Genomic DNA, 23,761 nt, shown 5'->3' on the forward strand with positions numbered 1-23,761 from the left:
CATCCTTTGACTATATTTAGAACGATTTGCTGTAATGCTTTAGAAATTAATAAAGTACTGGAATACTGCATAAATTACATTTGATTTAAAATTCCTGCATTCCTGGCTTTATCTCTTAAGCTTTTGCCTTCACTGTCTTTTCTGACTGCATAATTCTTAAAGCAAATATATTTTTTTAAATTAAACTGCAGCAAGAAACAGCACCAAAAGGCTCTGTTAGATGCTAATTCCTCTGGTGTGTTTTCATGAAGTCTATGTAGTTGAAGGTACATCGATCTGGAAGAACAAATGCATTTTTCATCTTAGAAATATCCCTAGGAAATATCCCCTTCCCATCCCATCTCTGCATTTTGCAGATTGGCATGATGATTGTACTTTTCAGATTAAAATTCTCTATCAGTCACAACTGTTACTTCTCTCACTAGAAAGAAATCGCAGATGTTGCATGCATGGTACAAATTCTCCTGTTCCCCCTCATTTGACCAGCCGTGCATCTGTTCTCAGTAATATCATTAGCACACGGTAGACACATTTTTAAATGTATCAGCAGCTTTACTGTATGACACCTAGTCCTCCATGGAAACAGCATATTTTCCATAGTCTCTCCAAGGTGTGGTTTAATGTATATTTTTATAAATGAATAATAATGTAGTTTTTGCTTGATCAAGATAGTTAGGATTTAGGACTGCAATGTCAGTATATTGCAAGATACTAAATCAGTCTGTATTCCTCTCAAAATATTCCTTTCAGGCAGTACTTAAAGCAGAACTTTACAAAATGTCACATGGAATACTAGACTATAGAGCCCCTTCACAATAAAAAAGGTCAGGTCAGGTTTTAAATGCTGTCCGATTTCTGGGATGATTCACCCTTTCTGTTTATCCTGGTGACTATTTTTACTGGGCATAAATGCGATGGAAAATACAGAATTTGTCAGTTGTTGCCAGTGCAGGTGAGTTTAAATCTTTTAATAAAGACACATGGTCTGATCACAACTTAGGTAGAATTTCCACTTTTTTTTGTTTAATAAGACAGGCATATACAGACAAATCTCCAGATTACAAATTAAAAATTAAATATGCTACAATGAAGTTTACTTTTGCAACTAGTCAAAAATGATAAATTGGATTAACACCTATTTTATTCATTCCTTGAAAACCTTGTGGCAACAGTTCGGGGAAGTTTGTTTTTTTTTTTCTTACCTAATTGCGTGTGTGAGTATATAGCCTAAAATAATAATAGAAAGGACTAAACAGTCTGCACCTAGCCCTGACCTCAAATCTGTGAAATTCTTTTAGGATGCCAATTCCAAGACATGTCTTAAAAGACTATACAAAAAGGATGGAAGCTTTTACTGATACAAAGGGGAGGGGTCACTTCATATTATTGCCCATGGTTTTGGAATTGGATGTTCCTGTCATGTCTATATCCATGGATTACCCCTTTACATGGCTGCATTATAACTACCAGTTTTTGTAAAAATAGTCACCTTGACTCTTAGATTAGAGACTGCATTATGGTGTCTATTTTTGGTTTGTCTAATATACTAATATTCTACATCACTCTTCCCTTTAAACCTTACTCAGCCCTCTACTACAGATTAACCTGCTGCTCAGTTTGTCTCACATCACTATATTACTGTACTGGCTAAAGAAGAGAAAATGTCATGTAGGAGCAATAATTCAAAGATAAAATATGATTTTAAAATAAGTTTAAGTTTAAAATATGACTGAAAATCAATGATTAACAGCCCAGTGAGTTTTTTTCCTCCATTGGTGCTCCATTGGAGAGGTTTCCCTAATTTCCTTCCGTGAAGACACAGAAGGAAATAAAAACACATTCTGGTGGTAACTCAAAGATTTAATTTCCCCTAATGGGGAAAACAAGAGTTCTTGTTCACTCAGCACTCTATAAAATTATTTCTAAAATATCCAAGAAGATCAAAAGGTTAAGGGTCACTCAAGATAGTTAAATACTTTAGTGTACATATTTTGGTCACAGGTTCACTATATTATCAGGGCCATCTTGTCATCTGAGAAACCAGGATTGTTTCATTGCCCAAGTTTTATAAGATATATAAGACACTAAATAAAACACAATTGGGTCGCCTAAAAACATACTATACAAGTTGGTAGAAACAAATGCTTGGGGGGAAAAGTACTTTTTTTATACTACCCCATTTAGGTTTTTGTTTGTGAGTATATATTGCAAAGAGTATGTTATTAAATGAATCCTGCAGACCCTGAAGGGTTAGAGCGTAAAGGTTAAAACCCAGTATGACAGCAAAAAATAGGATTTCATGTGGAGAACTTCATTAGTTAAGGCTATCCTAATAGATGCTTCTAGATGGGGTGCCCTACTTGCCATTCCTATAAAGCCATGTGGTCTCCGGAACTGTTTTGTCAGAGTATTTAATTATTTAGTGATATAACAATTTCTGAAATCCTGGCAGAATTCATCTCACTCTGTTTTCCATTATTCAGAAGGCACGCAGGAGGGATTCCGTCCAAGAATGAGATTGCATTGTAGTGAAAATCCATTGTTAGCTTCAACTATAAATAGTGAAATACTTTATATACAAGGGAAAAGAATATAATGGCATTTCTTTTCTTTTATTTGAATGGTTTAACATACAATATGTTCATCATCCACTAAATTATGAAAAGAAGAATATAAATGGCTTAACAATATTTTGTTAGCCACTGTTAGTAGAAAGTAGCTAATAGGACTTATTAATCAAAAATAATATAGGATACCATTGGGATTGAAAAAAAAGAAAAAAATCACATTATTAGGAATAGATGTTAAACTGAATACAACAAAAAACTGGATGTGGCATCCAAGCTAGCATGGATAGTAGGTAGAGAATAAACATTACCAAACATTTGCCTGCTGAATAAAAGCTTTCTTTTCTTGGTTGCAAAAAAATGGGTATGCTTTTGTGCATTACGGACTCCTCCAACATAGTGTTATCAAAGGCTAATCTAGTCTTTTTGTCTCAAGAATGATAAACCCAATACCAAGAATATGAAGAATTAACTGCACAACCAACCTGCAGAAAATGTTTTTCTTAGGTCATTACATGGCACAGGACACAACTAAACTCTGCATCATCTGCTATTTATTAAACAGTTGCATTGTGTGATGATTATTTCATATTCATGGTATCTAACTGCTGGGAAGATGAACAGGATCATTACGGGGCTATAGTGAATAGCCAAGAAAGCTTGGTATTGTGGTGCACATTTTGATCTGAATGTACCATTCAGAATAAAAAGCACTTACCCACCTCATGCTCTGTTGGAGAGTCTGTCCATTTTTTACTGTTTTTGGAGTCAGTCAGTTTTTCAAATTTAAACAGTATTTCAAGAGTACATATGTTTTCTATTTTTATTGATAATACTAAACTCTAACACAGTATGTATATATCTTCCAAATATACCTCTATTTCCCATCTTTTTAGTATCTATGTAGACCCCACCCCACATGTGCTTTGCAGTGTCAGTTCATTTGTAGTATCTGTATAATGTCTACATTTGCATGCAAACTGCCTTAGTTAAAAAACAGAATTCAGTTGAACAAAAGGGACAGGCCAGGGACAGTCAAGCTGGAGAGGACAGGGCTAAGTGAAGCTAGATGTCTTCTAGACAGAAAATGTGGCAGACTCTGACTTGCTGCAGCTTCTAAAGCAGACTATGGGTTCTACTTATTAATCAGGAAATTAAACATTTCCACATAGGGATCTTTCAGATCTATGTATTTCAATGGCAGTAATGGCACTAGGGAATGTCTGAGGAAATGTCAGATGGAATGTCGGACTCCCTATATTATAAATAGAGCCCTATGAAACACACAGTGGGCAATGCAAATAAGCAATTTCAGCCCAAGAAAGAAGCCTGTACACCTTTGTAAGGTGGAATTTAAGGCTGGAGCTCTGTAGAAATATGTCTATTTTTAACTGCCCTTTCCTTTTACTAGTAATCAAACATTTCATACTTCAAGTTCTCTGCAAGATGTTTTTTAAAAGAAAATACAATACTAGAAAATGGCGGGAGGGAGCTTTATGGTACTAAAAAGGTCTACCTTCTCTAGTGTTTGTATCTCAATGCTGTTTGAAACAAAAAGATGTAGAAAAAACACGAAAGCCTCTGCAGAATACATTGAAACCATGGAGCACATCATAGCATATCTAAGAACAGTATACCAATACAAAAAAAAAATAAATCCTGTCTAAAAAAACTGCTAAAGGAAGATTTATAAAGTGAAAGAGGTCTAGTAAAGCAACAGATGGAGAACCTCAGCGGGCCGTATTCGTCCCGCGGGCCGTAGTTTGAGGACCCCTGGTCTAATCCATTTACCATTGGTTTTGAACATTATGTGCAGTCTGATATTTCACATCAAAGTTTTTTTTTTTTTTCTAATACTGCTGGGTAATATTGATCCTGGTTAAGTAGTTAAATTCAAGTTACTAGATCCAGTTGAAAATCATGAATAGTAGAATTCTAAAACTTAGGCAGGGCCTGTGCCAGTGACTGGTTATTTCATACAAGCAGCAATTCTTTGTGTTAAGGCCCAGGTTTGGGTACCATTTGTTTTGTATATTTGGAGTCCTCCTTAGCTGTATCCTATGTGTAATTGTGCAGTGTTCTTGTTCTTGTGTTCACACTTCAAGCCCTAGCTAAACATCAGTAAGGCTGCTAGGAAAACTATTCACGGCAAAGACTTGAGCAAAGTTTTTTCTTTGCAGATTCATACTTTTTTCTGTTCTGAAGAAATTGCTTTTGTTTTACCATGTACTTTCTCATGCTGATTGTAAATGGGAGGATCGGTCTTCATTACAACCACTTTGGGCATCCCTAATGTTGTAATAAGAAAAACTACAGCATCTGCATCAATTTGGAAGTAAAGAAAATTCCATTAGGCAATGTGATGGGAAAGCAGTAAATCACACAACATTTGGAGATCATTAAACTCTTGGTATACTTTCTTAGATTTTTCTTAGGGTTTCCTACTTCAACTTTTTTTTAACAGTTTAAGATTTCAGAGGTAATAATTTATTACTTAAAATTAAAAAAAGGCTTATGCTACAGTTACATATGTGATATCTGTTTTTGTAAGAGAAAAGGTGTAGAACAACATTCTCTAAAGATAAAAGATATACTATTAATTGACCATTGACAGTGTTTATAGCTTTGCAGTTTTACCCAAACCCCACAGTTGTTACTGTATGCCTCTACATGACCCTGTCACTACTACACCAATAGTGAAATAGTGCAACCTTGTAAAAGAGGTAGCTTGAAGTGAAATTACCACCATAAAATCAGAAACAGCAAATATTAGACTACTGTACTCACCTATTTAGAGGCCCAGTTGTATAATGCTGTTCCCTGGTAAATATACAGGTATTTAACACTTTGAGGTGTGTAATTACCTGCTACCCTTCCACAATCAGATACCTCTTTAAGTGACATAAGGTGCGTACACACTTCCAATTTTTATCGTTCAAAACGAACGACGAACGATCGATTGGGCAAAAAATCGTTCGTAAAAAAGTGACCAATGACGCCGACGAACGAGGAAACTCGTTGGAAACGAACGACCGGACCGGCGGATCGGATTGGACGACGATCGTTGAACATCATTCGTGTGTACGGTCGTTCGTTGATCGTCCATGGGCTGAGCATGCGTGATGAACGAACGTTCGTTCACTTTCCTGTCATGCACATAGTTCCTCTATCGCTTAAACGATCGTATCTATTGTGTGTACAATATCTACGAACGATCGTGTCGTTATCTCTATGTGCAGGATCGGTGCTATACGATCGTTCGTATATATCGTGCAGGATCGTTCGTCGTTCGTTTTCCAACGATAATAATTGGAAGTGTGTACGTAGCTATAGGCTGCCAGAAAGTTAATTCTAGTGGCTCTTCTTTTTACAGGTATTTATTTTTGCTATTTTGGCCTTGTAATGACTACAGTACTTTATTATTTACAAACCTGGCAGGCAGAGTACATCTTTGTTCTGTTGAAGAACTCAGACTGCCTGTACAATTGAACAGATCTGGGTGTGCTGGACGTTGTGTCACCCGTTACTTTGTTCTGTAATAATGTAGCAGTCAGCAAAAAGAACAACTACGTCCAGCAGGGAATGTATGTAATAGGTATACACTCCTTACAGCAAACACACCTTGTAATAGAGGAAATGGACTTGAATTGAAACAGGACACATAATCACCTGCACTCCAAGATACAGGATTCTTGCTTCATTATAAATGCACTGTCAAACATGTTGAAAAGTCAATGTTTCAAGGCAGCACAGGGTCCCTTCCTCAAAGCAACATAGTGACTATGTTGTTTGAGGACAAGATGCTGCTTTGGAGTGCTGGTGACAGCCGTGGACTTGCAAGAAAGTGAAAATGTAACATACCCCACTTTAAATGTAATGCTTTTTCCTTTCAAGATTGGCACTACTATAGTAATGTCATTTCATTTACTAATAGGCACATCAGAATTCTTTTTCCTTTTGGTAATCTCAGCTATACAGGAGAACATTTCCTTCACTTGATGGTCACAGTTGTAAGTGATGGAGGCTGTGCCACCTATACTCTCTACCCTCAACAGCTTAAAGCATGCTAATAGGAGACTGTAGGTTTTTCAATGTTACAGTTTTGTCACGAGAACATTTCTTCAACGTCTTCCTAAAACTGGAAGGGCACATTTCAAGACAAAAAAACAAAAAGCAGCTAAGCAGTTCCACATGGTATGGAACCTTATATATATACTATAACCTGCCGATTAGCAGAAGTATGAACCACACTAGTAGTCATAGTTGCTCACCAAGTGATATGTATTTCCCTTGTATGCCTATTTGTGGAATTGTTGTAATGTAAATGCTGTTTATGAACAGGTTCCAAAAAGTTGCAGACCTGTAAATATACAGAAAATAGAAACATAAAAGCCATACGGCTCTATAGTCCCCAGTGTCTACATGCTATTTTTCATAGAAAGAAAGTACAAAAAACTTTAATACTGCTGCTGATAAAGGTTTGAAGGAAGCACAAAGGCCTAGATGCTTAAAAGAGAATTTACTTTTGATAGAATTTGATACAATACTAAAGAATTAAGGGTTTAATTAGATTTATGTCAACAAATAAAAATATAAAGGAACTGGTATAAATTTCATTCTTTAAAGACCAGAACACTTTATTTAATCTCCTTGCCTATCAAATCGATAGAGAAATAATTATGTTTTATGTCTTATACTTTAAAGAAAAGTAGCAATGTAATTTCTAAACAACAAATACTCTCTTTTTTTCCTAAACAACGAATCGGCATATTTCCAGCCATCTGCCCATTCCTTCTGCCATTTAAGCCCCATTAAATGCCAGCTGTAGCCTACCACATACCGTCAACTTCAATGTTTCATATTGGTTGTTTAATGTAAACAAAAGAATATTAATGAAGTGCTTAATTTTAACTAAAGTTGATTTATTAAACTTTTATTATTTTATAGTAATAGTGCTAAACTATCATTCCAGGACAAAAAGCTCTAAACAAAAGGCTCAGTTCATTAAGTTACAAAGATAGTTTTGTAGTTTTGCAATGGGAGCCAAAATAACAGTAAAATGGCTAAAAATAAAGGTCATTGTGGCAAACCCCCTATTTAGCTTTGTTAATGGACCTAGGAGTTAAGTGTTTACCTAACTAAATATTAAGACTGGTTTCTGCTGATTGCCAAATAATATTTACTAAAATATATAACATAATGTATAAAGCCCAGTCACTATAATACACTTTTTAAAATCAAGCCATACCAGTTAAACTGTACATACTCACCTGTCCCGCTGCTTCACGAGGGTGGAATTTTTGGGTGTCCTGCAACTCCCACTGGTTCTTCAAGCCGAGTCCTCACATTACAAGACACAGTCTGAACATTGAGGTCAATATGAAGAATCTCATGGGAAACCCTGGACAACAATACACCTGAAAAATGTGGACTATGCATAACCATTTCTCATTATTATTATTCTTAACCTTCTTGACAGTCTCAGTGTGTCAGTATTTTTATGCCAAAAGCGGTACATTGCTTTGTATGAAAATGTATTTTACGTTGTAGGCCTGAAATTCTTAGGCATAACTCACCAAAATATATATATATATATATATATATATATATATATACATATACTACAGTTATTTTGTATTGAATCCACTACAAAATATTTTAAATTACCCGCCGCGCTCCTGCACGCCCCGAAGCATGGACCGACGTCACCGGGAACTCCAGTGCACTCGCCAGGGAAATATCAGAAGAAGAGGACATGGCCCGAGGATGGGATCTGACGGGCTGGATGCTGAAGGACGCCAATGGGACCTGGTAAGTGTTTTTTTTTTTATGTTTTAAGCTACTCCGAGTATGGCTCAGGTTTACCTCTTTTTTTTTAACCCCAAGGCACACTCAGGATTACTGCTCGGGAGGTTAATAAACAGTATTGATATAGTACTAATATATTACGTAGCGATGTACATTAAATAGGGGTTACAAATGACAGACAGATACAGACAGTGGCACAGGAGGAGGAAAGGACTCTGCCCAGAAGAGGTTGCAAACTAAGAGGTGGGGAAGCAGCACACACTAGGAAGGGTGATGTGGTGAGTAAGTAGTGATGGTTTTAAGAGACAGACAATGAGTAGGCACATTTGAAAAGATGATTTTTGAGTGCTCTTTTAAATGGGCAGATGATAAAAGCAAGCAAAATGGGATATAGAAAAACATTCTAGAGAGTCGGGGCAGCTCTAGAAAAGTTTTGGAGCTGTGCATGTGAGGTTATAAGAAAGTCATTAGTAGGTCATTAGAAGAGCGAAGACCAGACCAGAAAGGTAACTGGGGCAAGAACTGTAGAGGGATTTAAAGGCAAAACACAGGAGCTTGAAATTGATTCTAAAGTTAAATGGAAGCCAGTGAAGAAAACTACAGAGAGAGGCGGCAGAAGAGGAGTGGTGGGAAAGATGGATAAGTCTGGCTGCAGTATTCATAATAGATTGGAGATAAGAGAGATGGTTTAGTTAAATACCAGAGAGGAAGATGTACAGTAGTCCAGACAAGAGATGTTAAAAGCATGTACAAGGAGAGGTGGTCTCTTGTTACAGGTAGGGGCGGATTTTGGAAATGTTGCGTAGGTGAATAAGATGATAAGAGGTTTTCAGTGTCTGGCACAGGCAGTGGTTAAGGTAAAATATATTTAAATATATATTATACACACATATTTATACACACTCCACTTTTACAGGTGTAGCCAACTTTAGAAAGGTGTTGTTTTACATGTGCTTTGTTCAAACATAAGAGTCTTATTGACAAACGCGTATTTAGACACCTGCAATGGATTGAGACCAGAAGCCAAATTTTCTCCATTTTATTCTCTTTGCCCTCTCCTCTCTCTTCTCTTTTTCCTGTTCCTGTCTTATTACCTCTCTTAGTACAAGCTGTTTTGTGTACTATCTACACAAAGTTCCCATTCGTTTTCAATAAATCTCAAACTATTTGTTTTTGTCTTTAAAGGATTTTCTTGACTTTATTAGGAAAAGGATAGATGTTAAGTATACATTAATTAACATGTAACATGATGCTATCATGCCAATATGGACCAGAATTCTTGTGGATTCTGTGCTATGAAGAATTACAGCAGTTCTGAAGGCAGAGAGGGTAAGGGTTATAAAATGAACTATCTGGCTTCTAAATATGGAGAACATTTTTCTGTTCCCTGCTTTTTTATACATACATATATATATATATATATATATATATATATATATATATATATATATTGCGATGTTAACCAGATCACGCTTTCTCAGTTTTAAGTGTAAGCATTTCTGTGCTTACATTATAAAATTAATAGATTTCTGTTCATTATTTATAATATGCTCCTTTAGAAGCACATTAGGTAATTGCAAATTACCAACACATCTACATAACACTGATGAACTATTTAAACCTAATTGTTAGAAAAAAAACTAACAATACTAATAATACCAGCAATATTAACAAAATAGTAGCAGTAGTAAAACATACCAAATGCGTATGACCTGTCAATTTAAATAGATTTGAATGGCTCAATATTTGAAATCATACAATTTATTATGTAGTAGACAGACATAAAAAAAAAATAAAAAAAAACGAATAAATAGATGAATAGAAGTTGAATCTCCAGATGGCATCTGACATCAGAGACAGTATGCTTCTGGAGCCATCATTTGATAACAAGCTGATTGCATATGAGAGTACTGATCATGTTATGTGTTGGATTCATTCACTAGTTTTAAACGGATAGAAATTGCAGGCATCAAGTTTTATTATACCTGAACAAATTTAATATGAGAATTTAGGTTTTAAAATGGAGTGGCTGTTCTTTTGCCTAAAGCTACTATTACAAAATTTTATCAAGATTTACTTTTTTTAAGTACAGAGCTTGAAGACTGCTATAATCATTTTTAGGAATGAAAAACCAGGCAATTTATTCTGAAACCAGCACAATACAGATTTTTATTTTTTATAAGGGGACAAAACTGAAAGCAATTCTCGGGCATTTTATAGACTCTCTTATTGCCTTGTAGCATTTTCTATATCCTATATTTTTGTTAGTTATATGGAAACTGTCATAAAATATTTTATAGATTTACAAAAGTGGACAAAGGAAGGTAATTTTGGATGGAAGAGCATCTTAAATATTTCTCCCACTGACCCTGAGCCCATGAAACACCTAATATATTCTCCGTGGCAGTCTCCTGAACTAGCCTGAACTAGTGAATCAAGTAAATTGGGCCTGTTTAAATGCAGGTGGGATGGTTGTTTTTTTTCATCCCCTGTATGCAGGGGATGCATACACAATGGAAATGCAGACATCGACATACTAACCAACCTATAACTTGAAAATAAATAACAATTGTGTCTGCCTTCCCCGTATTCACCCGTGAGGCAGGGCCTCAAACACACCAAACAGAAAGGGAAACAACACTACAGAAATGTGCAGCAAAGAGTAAAAATTGCATTTGCAAATTAGATTGAAATAAGTAGAAATTCAGTAAAACAACTAATGCCCTATAGTGACTTTTGCTAAATTGCTTAGTCTTTGACCAGTCAAGATGCTGATACTGGCATCCTTGCATCTAAATTTCCAGGTGTTTATATAAATATATTGCTAATACATTACAAACCACTTTACATGGTTCATAGTATTGTCCCTTGGAGGAGCTCATAATCAAGGTAACTTTTTTCTCCTGTATCACCCTTTAGTGCCCTTTTTCACCACCTCAAACCCTTTTCTTCTTACTGCGCCTTTCTTCCCCCTCCTTCGTTTCTTTTTACTTCTCCCCTCTGCTTCCAGTTTCTTCTGTGGGTGATCCAGTAATGTCTAAGAGATTAAGCATAACATTTATGAATGTATGGTTTTTTGAATGTACCCATTTTTTCTTAGGGCAGAACAATGAACTTCCAGCGAATACATGTGCTGCAGCTTTTAAATATAAGGTTAAAGTCCTATAAATACCTGTTAAACCTACTAGAAAACTTGGTGAGGTACGGATGATGATATTATTACTGCTGATTTACAAGGCTGTAGTAGTTATCAGTCAGTATCCGACTATACCTAGTTCTATCCACTGCTTTCTGCATGAACAGCACTGTCTCTGTATTGAAAACTCTATGTGATCTGCACAGTCAGAGAAGGTGCATGGGGAATACAAAAGATTGGGGGATTTGGCTCAGTTAGGAGGGTGTTTGTAGGCTTTTTGGGACATCTTCATCATATAGTAACAAGGTATTTGGTACTGCCATACGGGAGCCTTTAGTTCTTTAAAAGAATTCTGTTAGAAAAGAAAGCAATGAAAACCATCATTTCTATTTGGAGTATTTTTTCCCAATGTATCCACTTTGCTTTAGCAATTGGTAATGCAGTAGCCAACTGTAATGTGTGATTTGGCTTTATGAAAAATACGTTTTTTGTTATATTACAGTATAAAGATTTTTTGGGGATATGCAGTCATAAGAAAAATAAAGTACACCATCTTTTAAATCTAAGGTTTTGCATACCAGCACACAAAAAAAAAATCTTATGGTTTTTAGCTGGTCTCACAAATAAGGTAATTCCAACCTCAGATTAACAACCACACATGTTATATTACACGATATCATGTTATTTATTCAACACAGAATAGGTCAAAATGCAGAAGAAAGGTGTGACAGTTGTCAATCTTCCCAGGAATGAATGTTATAGCAAATTAATCCCAATGTCAAGACATGTAATGTTCAGTGAAGCCATGAAAATTATGCAATTGGAAATCTTGCTCATGTGACCAATCACATGAATGGCTCTGCTCTAATTGCAATATAATTGTGTATAGTGGCTCAACTTCTTTGATTAGGATGGGCCATGGTATGCAATGCACAATATAACAGAAGTTCATGTCACCTCCACTTTTTCAAAACAGAAAAAAAAGTTGCAATATGCAAAGATGAGGTTGTTTAGTCTGCAATTATGCATCACAATATAACTAAAGACAGAACTACCACTGCTCATCTGTGATCAATGGACAGTACCACCTTTACTGTGCCATTAATATCAACAAAATCTGTGCTTGCACATTTTATTGCATAATACCAACAATATCTGTGCTTGCTATATAAGTCTTGGAAATGTATTGGCATAAGTAAGATCTTCTATAACTTAAAACATAAAAGTAAGCACAAACATGGAATATGTAAAGATAAAGATGGTCCTTAAATTAAAGTGGAACTACATATGTTCATTTTTCTTATATTCAGCAATGCAGTTATGTGCTTAGGCTATGTTATGAAGATTAAACCAAGGCATGTCACAATGCTTCCGTTAAACATAATGATGGCTGAAGAGGTATACACAGTGCACAGAATATATGACTAATTAGAACAATTGTAGCAGGTTGGATTACAGCTTTAGTTTTAAAAGGCTGATGTAAAGTATACCACTGGGGTCCATTTAAAAAAATAATGGGTTCCATTATAATGCGTTGTAGAATGGTGTTCTTTACAATGTGCTGTAATGTTTTTTCAATGGATTTCATCAATTTGATCTCTGGAAAAAAGACTGGAGATATAATAGGATGACCATAAAAGAACATTCTAATACCTGTGATTGTATTGTACCCCAACTGTCATTGCCCTACAGTTTTAAAGTTTGCTTTTTCATCTAGCTTTAAAATTAAGTTGTGTGTTAGACATATTGAAATGTTAGTAATGTCTATAATTTCTTCTCCAGATTTAAATAAAAATATATTATTGTTTGCCACTTTAAAGCCCCCTTTGCCTCTTTCTTCAAAATTTTCTACAGATTTATCTTATTTATGTTCTTATTGTGTTCTCATGAACCCACAACTGGTAATTAAACGATATAAGGAAAATATTTTATAAGAGCAGGCTAGATGAGATGATCATGGCAGAATTGGTCAATACATTCACAGAGTTAAGAGTAATATACCAAATTGCAATTTTGTATGTGATCAAGCAAATCCAACTACTAGCAAACTCATGTGAAACAAAAGTGTATTAACTATTTACTGGTGTTTCTTTAGCACCAACATTTTACATGGCGCTTTACAAAGCCTATTGTAATATCACTAACAGTGCCTCAAAAGGGTTTACTATATAATGGGCCTGTTTTATTTGGAGTAAACTGAAAATTTGGAGAAGATAGAATGTCCTAGGGGACATTGCAATCTCATCTACAACATAGCAGAAAACAGATTGAATGGTTGAAAGGTCAGCATATTATCTGTTAGAGCTTTCTGCATAAGCCTAAAATGCTTTTTTGTAATAAATCATAGTTCTCATTCTGGGTCCTTTCACACAACTGTAATGGCATGCCAACAGTTTCAGTTATCTATTGGTATTTTTTTTACAATTGATCTACTTTGACCTGGTTCAGGATAGAACATTTTTGCTACCTTGGTTCTCTATCTTCTCCACTTTTAGAGAACTTTAGTAAATCAAGCCCAAAAGTCAAACGTCATTAACACAGTCTAAGGCCAATTTTGAGGGGAAGTCAATTAACCAAACTGCATGTTTATGGGACGTGGGAGGAAACAAGTGCCCGAAGAAAACCCACATGGGGAGAACAAACAAACTCCCTGCAGATAGTGTCCTGGCCGAGATTTGAACCTGTGACCTAGCACTGCAAGGGCCAGTGTGCTAGTCACTGAGCCAACCATGCTATGCTATGAAGTATGCTTGGAAATTAATATTTAAATCAGATTAATTGATGTTTATAATAATTTTCTGGCAAATGCCAGAATTGGATTCATGACCTATGACAACTATTTCTAACTAATAAGTACGTGAAAAATAGCTGATTTAAAATCATTAAAGTGTTTAAAATCAGCTAACTTGTTTTTTCACAAACCTATCTAAGGCTCGGTATAAGAAGAATACATGAAAGTGTCACCTAAATTAAGGTCAAACATTGGCAAAAACTTTTCATTAGAGTAGGTAAGATATAGAACTTTTGATCTTTTTAATAAATAGATCTTATTGAGAAAATTTCTCCTCTTTCCTATCCTGGTGACAGCTGGTCAACAATACAGGGACTTTAGGGTATATCTCTAAAGGGAATACAGGCATGATCTAAATATTTATTTTATTCACAGTTAGCAATAAAAAGCTAAGAGAGGTTTATCCCTACACACTTTCTATTCAAAACAATAAAAAGTTCAGGACCTTACCTAAACACATTTTCATTTTAATTGACTGAAAAAAAATATGGGAAGATTATTATACCATATAAAGACAATTTTATATATAATCACCTTTTCCATTAACAGTATTATAATTGACTGAACATATATCACACAGTTTATGTACTTCTGTATTTATACAGTACATCTCTTTCCTTTGCCTGATCTTCGAAACCAGCTATCGTCTGTGAGCACAGATTGGCTTACTCACTAAAGGACAGCAACCCACAACAACGATGTACAATAATTCTTCCACACTTTTGACTTCAGTGAAACCTGATTGGTTATAATGGTTTTTTGCACTTTGCACTTTAGTTTGCGCTTTGCACTTTCTTATTTAATAAATATGTATGTCTCCAGGGTTGCTGTTGTTTTATTATCCCCCACAGAGTGTTTATGCTGTGCTTTTGAACAGTCTTGAAATGAAGTGGGCTCATTAACTCCCCTTGTGAATTCATCACATTCATCCATAGCCTCCCCAAGAATTAATTCAGCATTCGTCTCCTGCAGGTGTACACAGCATCTGCAGGAGTTTGCATCGCTAATCACATAATAATATTTATAGCAGCCTTAAGGACAAGAAAAGCAGCAGACTATTAACCAACAAAATGTTCCACAATGTAGGCATTTGTAGTAAAAAATAAATGTTGCATCATTAATGCCATTAACAGAAATATAAAAAGATCTATATTACAATATATGAAAAAAAAGGAAACAAATAACATGAACATAAATATATTATGGCGGACTTAGGGCTGTATGACCTATTTTATTTAAATGTATCCTTTGAAAAAAAGCAAAGGCAATGGGAAAAATAAATAAATAACACAGAGACTGAGTCATTGAAAAACCTAGTGGTGCGTTGCAATTGTAACTACTAAGCGCTAGTTCCTTTAGGCTGATTAATTGACGATGAAGAAGACTGAAATGGAAACAGAACACTTTAATGTTACAAAGAAATTTTAAAAAATATATTGCACATATGACATTTTTTTTAATTATTATTTCTGTGAAGCAGGGAAACCAATTGAAACAGTTAGGCTTCCTACGCAATGTTTCACTTGAAACTGAAAATGCTTTGATGTTAATCTGGTTATTTCCCCAGTTGATCACTGTGAGCAACCATTATTAGCTAGAAGTAGTTGTTACAGTTCATATGCAGCACTCCCCTGAGTCTGTGCTCTCCTTGGTCTGCCCAACCATTTGCCACTGAAATTTTTCCCTGTGTATTTTTCTTAGCTCTTAACTTTTAGTGCATGCATTTTATGCTACATTAACAGAAGTATTAGGGATCTATATTTTCCTGGGCAAGCCAAAGTTTACCTCTGGGAAAATAGGTTCGGTGGATGCTTGGATAGTTCACAGTATGGCATAGATATAGATCTAAAATGGATCTGTATTTAACTTCAAGATCAAAACAATAAAGTGTGTTTAAAATATGGAAAATATATTTAAAGTGAATCTAAGTGTCACTGTAATCTTGTACAAAATTATGGTAATTTGTGTTTTCAAGAGGGAAACCTTACATATAATGGTTTTCCCAGATTTATGCCTTTAAAATAGAACTTTTGATAAGATTTTTATCGCTAAAAATCTATACCTTTAATTTATCCTGCCTATATTTTACCTTTCTTGGTTCCTTCCCTCATCAATATGGTAATTACTATTTTAAAGCTAAAGTTGATTTTCTTATATTTTGCTTTCTCTGCTTCCTAACAGAATCTTTCTCAAATTAATCATGAACTCTTCTAACTTAACATAAACTTGCTAAACTCTGTTCAGATTTGGATCTCATTGTCATGAAAACTTTTGTATGCAGTATATTTGTAGTTTTTAAAAAGTAGATTAAGATGGAAAGGTCATTATTATGACAACAATATTGGTTATTAATTCTTTTAGGTAGACATCATTTTTTTAAGCTGTCAGTCCTTTGCTCTGCAGCCTGTGCATCCCCGGCTTCCCTTTAGATGTGAATAGTCCCTCTGCATCCCTTGCTCTGAGACTGTGCAGCTGAAAGGGATTGTGCTAAGATTAAGAAGCAGAGTAGTTACTGATTTGCCATTGGCTGCTGGGGTCTTATAGCCTTTCTGCTCCCACTGCTCTATGCCTGTTATAGCATTAGCTGGGCTAATTTGTGCTTGAGAGAATATTATGTGTTTTTCTGTTGCTTTGTACTCAGCCTGGACAGACCTCTGCCTGTGACCCGGACTCTGCCTGTGCCTACTCCCATTGTACTTGCTTGATGGATTGATGACACGGTTTGACCTTGGCTTGTACTCTGGATCACCTGGTATTCTCGTGCTGTTTATTTGTGGGCTCCTAGTCCTCTGCCAGCCCTTCCTCAGACACCATCCCTTGCGCAGTAAGCCCTGGGGCCAACCTAATGTTGGGAGATGCAACCAGTCTCCCGAGGCTGAGCGGGTGCTTACTAAAGGTGCAGACTGCGGTGTTGGATTGGGGGACTGGTGTCTGGGGAGTACTGGTGCTGACCAGGACCTTACAACTGTAAGTCTCATGTGTTTATCCTGAGAACGCATCAAATTGAGAGTGAATAATGTATTCATCTACTACAGACAAATTGATACAAATTGATTTTAAATGTTTATTGTTTGCAAAAAATCTTTAATATTAAGATATCCTAAGTTGGTGGATAATCAGTTTTTCTAGCCTTTTTAAATAGATATGAAGGTGTATGATGCCTGAAAAGTCTAATTTTCCCTTCTTCTTATTTAAACACAAGTTTTCAGTAAACTGCATTCTGGAAAATGTAATACCCAAGTAATTATTAGTTGTCAGAAAACTATTAGGACAGGTTACTGTTTCCACTACACCTTAAGAATTAACTTCAGCTGCTCGTGAATCAATTTTACATTCTTTCCTAAAACAGTTGCAGTGCAAAGGCCATCATACTATCTTTAGATGTGCGTTTTGGGTGTGCAATATTCTTACATCAATATTCTATGTAATTTGGGGCATGATTTGTAATGTGCAATTTTATTAAACTTGCTAAATGACCTATTATCATATTTCTTACACTAGAGACAGTCAATGAAGTAATATTCTGGTCCTAGTATATTTTGATAGTGTGCTTAAAAGTTCTAGAGGTACGTGTTTTATTAAACCATAATCATTAATGTTATTAAAATTACGGGGCTTAGGTTTCACAAATCCATTACCATACAGACTAGAATTGCCAGTTCCATGTATACAAGGCCCAGTAGACTGTAAAATAGTGTCTAGAGGTTGTTCTACTTCAATAAAAGAGAATGTGATGCCCATAAAACCCAATACTTAGAGATCTATTCTAAAATAAACATACAGTACTCAAGAGTATAATGCCAGAGAGCTACTAGTCATCATTTTCAAGTGGGACTAATTGGAATTGTTCTTTGATTTTTTTTTCTCATAGTTTGCAAACTTACCAGAACCAGCTAATGCTTAAGTAGTCTAGAACAGTCGGTTCACAGGTCAGTGTTCTGATATAGAAAGGCCATGTAACACTTAACAGAATCTAACTAAACATAAACTTCCCTTGGTGAACTGCTAAAGCTGTCAACAAAATGACAACTAAGATATTTGTATTATAATTCATACTTGGTTTAGTACCCCCTTCCTTGATGGGTTTTGCATTCCAATCTTAAATCCAGCCTTATTTCTACTCTTGAACAGCCTTCTCTCCAGTATCACAGTCAGTGTCCCACAGTATACATTCCATTAGAAGCTGCATCAAGTCAGATACAACCAGCCTCTTTTCCTAGCTTAAGGGTCACCTGCATCATCTAGCCTTTTTCTCCCAAACAAAGGGCTAAATAGTTCTGGATGTCCATCATGGGGTTGGATAGAGTGGAAAATCATTTACATGTTTATATTTCTCACTGTGAAGATTTTCCTTCACTTCCTGTCCATGCAACCCTCATACAAGAAATAGGAAAGCATTTCTTACTCATACAGGAAGGCACAGGCAACATTTGTCAAATGTTCATTATAATAAAGAGATCTTATATTTTATTTATTAGCTAAGTGGCACCTTCAAGTAATCATGTAGTTTTGTTTAAAGTGGAACTAAACCCCACTATACTGATCTTTACCTGTACCATCATAGGGCACTATCATCTTCCTAGTTTTAATTTTCAGCCTTGATTGGGCCAGGAAGATGTAACTCTTCCCTTTAAAACAGTTTCACAGAAAAATTAGGCAGGTGAGAATATTTATTGCAGAAGGAACACTGCCTGTTCCTTTCTTCAATAAAGCCCTGGCTTATCACACATTTTTAAGGTGGATCTTTAAAACGTATGATATACTAAAATCTACTTTGCTCAGATATGCACTATGCTGTATGTTTATTTTAAAATACGCTGCTGCTCCTAATACAGTTTTATTATACGTTAAAATGTAATGTGATGTAATTTTTTCTGAAATTCTCTATGTTGTATAGTAGCGTTATCAGCTACCCCGCTCCAATGTACACTGCATACTTTCTTTTTGTTGACCCCTTGATCTGCCTAGTGCCTAAATTGGTACACTTTTGCAAGCTTTCGTAATATTGACATGTACAATAGAAGTGTAAGTCATTTTCAGGGCTAAAGGATCAGAAGAACATTTAAGTGTGAAGCAAGACCCTTAAGCACTAAAGAGATTAGTGAGAAGTAACTGGAATTAGTTTGTCAGAAATGAAATGCTTGCGATCCCATAAATCTTCTGGAAATGTATGATACGCTTGTAGTTTGCATCTAACACATTTGCAGTGCATTTAGTATATATTGCTTATAAGTAATACAGAAGCAGTTTAAAATAGCATGTGATACAATTTCAAAAAAGTCTAAAAGAAGAAGAATGAAGATGAAACTAGCACAAGCAATGATAAAAAGACTGAATTTCTAGTTAGGGTTTCTTAAGTTTCTGTCGGTAAGTTTATTTAAGAAGTTTTTTCTCCTCACTTTGCCTTCTGAAGTCTACCTAGTTATTTAAAAGACCAAACAAAAAAGGGTAAAAGATGAAGGTCCCAGGAAAAAAGCACAAATAATTCTTTCTCCACAAGCATAATTTTATTGTGTACAGCACTTCCTTGATAAAAGCAGAACAAAAACATCAGAAAAAAAGCCATTTGTTCTACATTTTAACCCAACAGCAGTGTGCACAACAAATCCATCTTTGCAATAAACATTGTGTTCTGCTCTGCAATAGGTATTTATCCTGTGTCTCTTTTGTTCCTTTGGAGAAAAACATAATGGAGGACATAGGTTAAAAAGACACCTATTTGCCCAAACCTAAAGACTGCTGAAATTGTTTATTTACTACGCAGTCTTCTGAGCCTAGTTTGAATAATAAAATTCTATGTAGGATGTGTGCAATGCTATAAAAAAAAGTTTTTATTAGGACATGTTAATTTTTCTGTTCTCTTTCCTTTGTAGCCGGATCCTGCAGGGAGAGACATTGCTATCCTTCCATTTTTGGAGCACTGTGAAAATACTCATATGACAATCTGGTTGGGAATTGTCTATGCCTACAAAGGCCTTCTTATGGTAAGTAATGTTTAATATGCAATAACTAATAAAAAATACACAAAAAATTGAACTGTTATCCATCACTTTTTTAAACTTGAGAAAAAGAAAAACTGACAAATAAAAGGCAATTTCTAGGGCCTACAGCTTTCATGGTCATAGCTAACAAAAACACTCACTCCTTTTAGTCCAAAATAAACATGCTGACGCATCTTTAGAATTTCTTACTCCTTAGCCTTTATTGGAATATGCTAATCACACATATAGAACTAGTAAAAAGTGATGTACGAATATAAATAGATATCACTTTTTTAATATTAGAATTGCATCACTTTATACTAGAATGCACTTACGTGCAGAATAGAGAGTAGCTAATAAAGGCATATTTCCCTTCATTTTCACAATAAAGGTTTCTGACTTTCTGAAAAACAACACGTATTGCTTAGTATACTGTAAGTGACACCTACCTAATTTAGTGTAACTTAAAACAAAGCAAAACTATGAATGGTTTACCAAAAGTATTAAACATAACATCAATACATAAATCTATTTTACAAAACTATTTTTTGGTTTGTGTATGCCAAAGTTTGCCCACAGGTGACACATATTGTTGAGGGTTATGTTTTTGTTTTATTATGGGTTCTGATCTTTGAACTCAGCCAGTCATTTTTACTTAAGTGGCCTCAAAGGGAACCAATAAATCTCTGGCTAGCATAACCCTGGAACTCTATCCTTCTCCTAGCGTTAAATGTTGTTTCCACATGTTAACCCTGCTGTGTTTTGGCATATGCATTGTCCATGAGGTCTGATAGTTTTTGCACCTTCCCTCTGTTTATTCCCCACCAAGATGCTGAGCAGTGACCAGATTGGGTTGCTATAGCGTCTGTGGTCAGGTAAAATTAAGTTAGGTAAAAAAAAGAAAAAAAAGTTCCTGATTTTGGATAGAGTAAGGAAGGATTAGAACCCCTGCTGTGTTTTTTTTACTACTATTCAGAAATTCATTAGGGAATTTACCTTCCCTTCTTGTGTTGCTTTTGGAATGTCCCTCTAACTTGCTGTCTGGTAAAACTTTGTCAACAGGACAGGAAGTGGGGCCTAACTTTACACATAGCAGTAACATTTCCAGTCTACCTCTATGTAACACATACATCAGCTTGATAATTGGTTTGAAACATTAATATTTATATTTGGCAATAATCTGGATCTGATAAAGTTTCAGATCTCCCACGTATTCTGTGTTTAAACTAGGCTGACTATTCACAAAGTTCACTTTAGCAGCCCTGTCTGGAACTTTGCACGTGTTAGTGACCTATGGTAGAATCCAATTGAAAATCACGTACAAAAACATAACATAAAAAATTGTAAAAAGTAAAATTGTTGACTTGTGAAACAAGAAATAGGATAAGATGGGTGCATCCTAAAGGGTTCCAAATACAAAGCAGAACGTGTACACAAAAAGTTGATTCTACAAACTGAGGGTTAATTATTATTAATTATTCTATGTATTACCTTGTCAGTTACTGTATAGCTCAATGAAACTTAAGAATCAAATAATACAATGTAATCAGAATGCATTTTTATAGCAAACAGGAAGGGAATAATTTGAATATTGCATAGTCATGTCCCATTGCAATGTCTTCCACATCATATTTCATCACATCATACAGTTTTGTTATACAAGATCTTACGTGCTGTAATATAATTTAGACTGCCAACAACCTGTGCTTTTGGTAAGTCAGGTTAATCATTTCCTGCAACTCTTATAGAAAGAATTATTAATTATGCCTACTTGTCGGGTACCAGGCAGTTTGCCAAGCCACAGTTATTGAATTGTCAGCTCTTTGAACAAAATATTCAGCAATGGCCTATATACACACACACACACACACACACATATATATATATATATATATATATATATATATATATATATATATATATATATATTTTTTTTTTTTTTTTTATCTTACTTTTACCTGCATTCTTGTTTTTTATGCCTGTTAAATCAGGTAGGTTTACACTTTTATATATCCTTGCTAAATTTTCAATATAATTCAATTTTCTTTAATGGAAGATGATTGGGGCCATAAAGTAAAATGTATATATAGATAGATAGATAGAGCGCTAGGTCCCAGGTTCAAATCCCAGCCAGGGTACTATCTGCATGGAGTTTGCAGGGTTTCCCCGTGTCTGCAAGGGTTTCCTCCCACATCTCAAAAAACATGCAGTTAGGTTAATTGGCTTTCCCTCAAAATTGCCCTTAGACTACATTAATGACATATGACTATATTAGGAACATTAGATTGTGCGCTCCTTTGAGGGACAGTTAGTGACACCACTATCGACTTTGTACAGCGCTGCGTAATATGATGGTATATATTTAGCTATATAAATATATATATATGAAGCTATATAAATACTGTGTATTATTAATAATAATTTATATATAAAATAAGTCAATAATTTCCATCTACTACCATTTGTTAGGCCTTTGGTAGGTTTAGAAGTTTACATTTATTCACTTTTTCCTGTTTTTTTTGTCACCGAGATTCACAGCTAATTTGTAAACTAAGTTATGGATTAATGAGAACATCTCTCAATTTTCAAATTGAGTAGGGCTTTACAAATTTGAAATGGTTTCAGAATTGAGTAAATGTTCTTGAGTTTAATGGAGCAAAGCTGGATTGTCTCTACTTTGCTCTAAGATGGCTGCTGAATCTATGACATCACAAGATATCTCCTGTATCCATACCACTGAAGCATCAGGGTTACAAATTTCTACTGGGCTCTCATGAAAATCATTTTATAGCAGTATAGGAAATCCAGCAGCTAGTCTCAGGTAATAGTTTCAGTGCAAACATCCCCAGGTACCCACTACATTTCAGAAACAAACTGGGTGCCAAAAAAGTACTGGTATAATGTTCCAGGATAGAAAGAGAAGTCCAAAAAGATTTAACCATCAGATCAAGAGAAATTTCCTCCTATCTTCAACTAAGAAAGCGACTCTTGTAGAAGAAAGAGTGACAGAAAGATAACGTTTTGAGATGACCACTTCACTGTCCAATCACAGATTTGCATTAATAAAAAAATAAATCTGCATTTATTACTCAAATGCAATAGAAAAACAAGCCTTCAGGCTGTCTGTACCGTCTGGCAGGGCTGTGTAAATTTTAGGAATGAATGGACAGAAACAAATCATTTGTCAGGTAAAACAGCACTCAAATGTGTATTTCAGGTGTGTATTAAGCCAATTGGCTTCAGTTCAGTTTTAAACCTATGGAAATCTGGTTGGACATTGTTTTGTGCAAGCATTTAGCAATGAATTTACAGCCTTTAAGCTTTTAAGCTAACTGTAAAATAAAACATAGCAATGTAAATATATTAGGTTTGCACATGCTTTTGGCTGCTTGCTTTTTTGTCAAATTTTACGTTTGTTTTTTTTTTTTTTTTGCTCATCCTGTTTATTCTTTATGGATTTAATATAGATACAAAGCAT

The 23,761-nt window shown here is 35.2% G+C and overlaps 1 protein-coding gene across 2 annotated transcripts in view; it reads left to right on the top strand.

Moving 5' to 3' along the window:
* The window catches only part of GABBR2 (gamma-aminobutyric acid type B receptor subunit 2), a 306,705-nt gene that overhangs the window by 243,940 nt on the left and 39,004 nt on the right, over nt 1–23,761 (top strand). For both annotated transcript variants that reach the window (XM_072411881.1, XM_072411882.1), the window contains one exon: nt 20,176–20,286. In XM_072411881.1, the coding sequence (XP_072267982.1) occupies nt 20,176–20,286 (111 nt within the window). The remainder of the gene's footprint in view (nt 1–20,175; nt 20,287–23,761) is intronic.

The sequence above is a fragment of the Pyxicephalus adspersus genome, chromosome 5 (assembly GCF_032062135.1).
Source record: "Pyxicephalus adspersus chromosome 5, UCB_Pads_2.0, whole genome shotgun sequence".
Taxonomy (NCBI): domain Eukaryota; kingdom Metazoa; phylum Chordata; class Amphibia; order Anura; family Pyxicephalidae; genus Pyxicephalus; species Pyxicephalus adspersus.